Source organism: Numida meleagris, unplaced genomic scaffold (genome assembly GCF_002078875.1).
Source record: "Numida meleagris isolate 19003 breed g44 Domestic line unplaced genomic scaffold, NumMel1.0 unplaced_Scaffold1372, whole genome shotgun sequence".
Taxonomy (NCBI): Eukaryota; Metazoa; Chordata; class Aves; order Galliformes; family Numididae; genus Numida; species Numida meleagris.
Genome location: NW_018363160.1, coordinates 78 through 2,862, shown reverse-complemented (window position 1 = coordinate 2,862; position 2,785 = coordinate 78). Strand labels below are relative to the sequence as shown.

The 2,785-nt window shown below is 51.6% G+C and overlaps 1 protein-coding gene across 1 annotated transcript; it reads left to right on the top strand.

Moving 5' to 3' along the window:
• Positions 1-61: 61 nt before the first annotated feature.
• On the top strand, positions 62-2,198 carry LOC110390577 (GDNF family receptor alpha-2-like). The gene is made up of 3 exons (XM_021381964.1): positions 62-260; positions 1,186-1,239; positions 1,494-2,198. The coding sequence occupies exons 1-3, from the start codon at positions 159-161 to the stop codon at positions 1,620-1,622; spliced, it is 285 nt and encodes a 94-aa protein (XP_021237639.1). The 5' UTR covers positions 62-158; the 3' UTR covers positions 1,623-2,198.
• Positions 2,199-2,785: the final 587 nt, after the last annotated feature.

Here is a 2,785-nt window from a genome sequence, read left to right as displayed (position 1 = left end):
TCCCATCCCATCCCATCCCATCCCATCCCATCCCATCCCATCCCATTCCTATGTCCACATGTCAACATCTTCTCCTGCCCTCAGGAAACGCCATCCAAGCCTTTGGCAACGGCACTGATGTCAACCTCTCCCCCAAGAACCCCTTGCCTCCCATCACCATGCCGCCCAAGATGGAGAAAAGCCCTGCCCTGCCCGATGACATCAACGACAGCAACACCATGTACGACACGAGCATCATCACCACCTGCACCTCCATCCAGGTAGGAGCCCTGCTGCAGACTAGGGGTGCTGGTGTGGGGAATCATAGAATCATTAAGGCTGGAAAAGACCGCTAGGATCAGCAAGTCCAACCATCAACCCATCAGCACCATGCCCATAGAACGACAGAATCAATAAGGTTAGAAAGACCTCTACAGTCATCAAGTCAACCATCAACCCATCATCACTGAGCCCACTGAACCATATCCCTCAGTGGAGCTGGGAAGATCCATCACTGCAGTGAGAAGTCCAGCTCAACACAAGCTGTGAACACTGGATGTGGTCAGGATGGGCGGTTGGTACCCCACATGCATGGCCAACATGGTCCTTCTCCAAGCGAATCTGCTGGAAAGCCACTGCTGTGCCCGGTGAATATGTGTAAGGGATGGGAGCATTGCCTTCACCCACACAATGTCACCTGTGGGCAGCTTCTAATTAGATCCGGCACGCTTGAGTAATCAGCTCTGGTGTTTTCTGGTTAATGGCTCTGTGAGACGATTGCCGGCTCCATTTCACTGCCCCCTGGGTGCTGGGGGAAGGAAACTGGGGGCATGGGGGCTGCGGTGCAAGAACAGGAGGATCTGTGCCCTACTCCATGCTCAGGATCTTCTCTGAGCCTCACTTATGCCCTTGGCTTGGTCAGGATGAAAACCAATTGTGTTCCACGTGGTTTTGGGCAATCTGGAAAAGATATGTTTTGCGTTTTGCTGGGTTGCTGCTTTGCTCTGGAGTAGAAGCAGGATGGGGACATTGCCTTCTACAAGGGAAGATTTGCAGCAAGGCATGGACCTGGGGCTCAGTGCATGCTTGCAGCTTCACTTTGGTTGCAAAAAAAAAAGTAATGAAGTGTGTAGCAAAGACCCTCAGCCTCCTGGGGTGCAGCCCTGCGTGCATGAGCGTGCCCTGAGCCTCATTTCTCCCCTCCAGGAGCACGGACAGAAACTAAACAAGTCCAAAGAGCAGAGCCTGTGCTACTCAGAGGTAATTTGGGGCAGGGGGAGGATTGGGAAGGGAGTCTGGTGCTGGGAGCCATCACCTGCTGCTGATAGCTGCAGATGGATGGGGACCTGTCACCACCAGATGGATGGGGACCCACGGGCATCATCCCATGGTCCACAGTTCTCAGTGCTCAGTGAGCCAAAACAAAAAAAAGCCCAAAAAACCGAGGTGTGTCCCCAAATGCTTCCCCCCCAAACTCTGAGCGCGTTGCTGATCCCCGCTGTCCCCCACCCCAGACCCAGCTCACCACGGACACGATGCCGGACCAGAAGACCTACGTGGACCAGAAGGCAGCCGGCAGCCAGCACCGGGCGGCCCGGATCCTTCCAGCTGTGCCCGTCCTGCTGCTGAAACTGCTGCTATAGGGACGGGACGATTGCCGCATCTCAGCTCGGGAGCGCTGGGCTCACCTCGGTCTCCAGACTGCAAGCGGAACACCAGCGATGCCCAAGGCCAGAAGGACCCTCACAGTGCTGGGAAACTTTGGTGGTTTTCTTTTTTTTTTTTTCTCCTTTTTTTTTTTTTTTTTTTTTTTGGCTTTTTTTTTTCATTGGACGGCGCGTTGGGTTCCTACGCTCAACCGCGAGCCTGGCATTTTGTGGCAAAACCAGGCACCCACAAAGGGGAACCAACGCGGCCAGCGGCACCGGGGAGGGGAAAAAAGGCAACGAGCGGAGCTCTGGGGCAAGGGCTGTCTGCAGGGCCACCAGCCCAGCGTGCTGCAAGGACCCAACGGGGACACGGGATGTGCTGGCATCGCCAGAGCACAGCGCTGCCATTGGGGCTGCGTTGGCCATGGACAGCGCTCCGCCGCCCTACGGCGTTCCTGGGATTCTTTCCTTTTCCTTTCCCGTGGTCGGTGAGAATTTTAAAATCAGAAAAGAAACCAGTATTCAAACGGTGTGAGGTTGTCCTGATGTTTTCTCTCTGTCACTCGGAGGGGGGAGTTTTTCCTTTTTTTTTTTTTTTTCTCCTTTTTTTTTGTTTTTTTTTTTGTTTTTTTTTTTTAATTCTTCCTTCGTTTTCCATCTTCATTCCATCGGAATTGGGTTGGCAATGGGATCTGACCCCAGCAGCGGTTGGAATCCTCTGTATGTTACTCAGTTTTCTTTTATATATACATATATAGTGTATGTATATAGCGCTCACCTATACCTACAGATATGTATGTATATACATAACCATATACATCTACAGTGTGGCTTTTCACAATTTCCTTTCCTCTTTATTTTTCAAAAAGAAACGCTCGAACGGCAGCGACTACAAGATGTATTATTGTAAAGTTTATTTTTTTAAAATGATGTCTATAATGGAAATAATAATAATAATAATAATAATAATAAAAGAAGAAGAAGAAAGAACCAAGCGGAAGGCGAAGCACCGCCCCTAGGGGCAGGAGGGGACCTGCACCCCATGGAGCATCCCAAGCCTTGGTGCTGCTCTGGGGGATGCTCGGCTGCAGGAAGGCGCAGATTTGGGTCAATCCCAACGTCTTGCAGTGCTGCAGACGACTCCCTGGCTGTTTGGC

Excerpts from the sequence above, each read along its gene's own strand:
- LOC110390577 (XM_021381964.1), top strand. The coding sequence starts at position 159 with ATGCCGCCCAAGATGGAGAAAAGCCCTGCCCTGCCCGATGACATCAAC. Across the intron at positions 261-1,185 it reads CCACCTGCACCTCCATCCAG|GAGCACGGACAGAAACTAAA; the intron begins GTAGGAGCCCTG and ends TCTCCCCTCCAG. Across the intron at positions 1,240-1,493 it reads AGAGCCTGTGCTACTCAGAG|ACCCAGCTCACCACGGACAC; the intron begins GTAATTTGGGGC and ends CCCCCACCCCAG.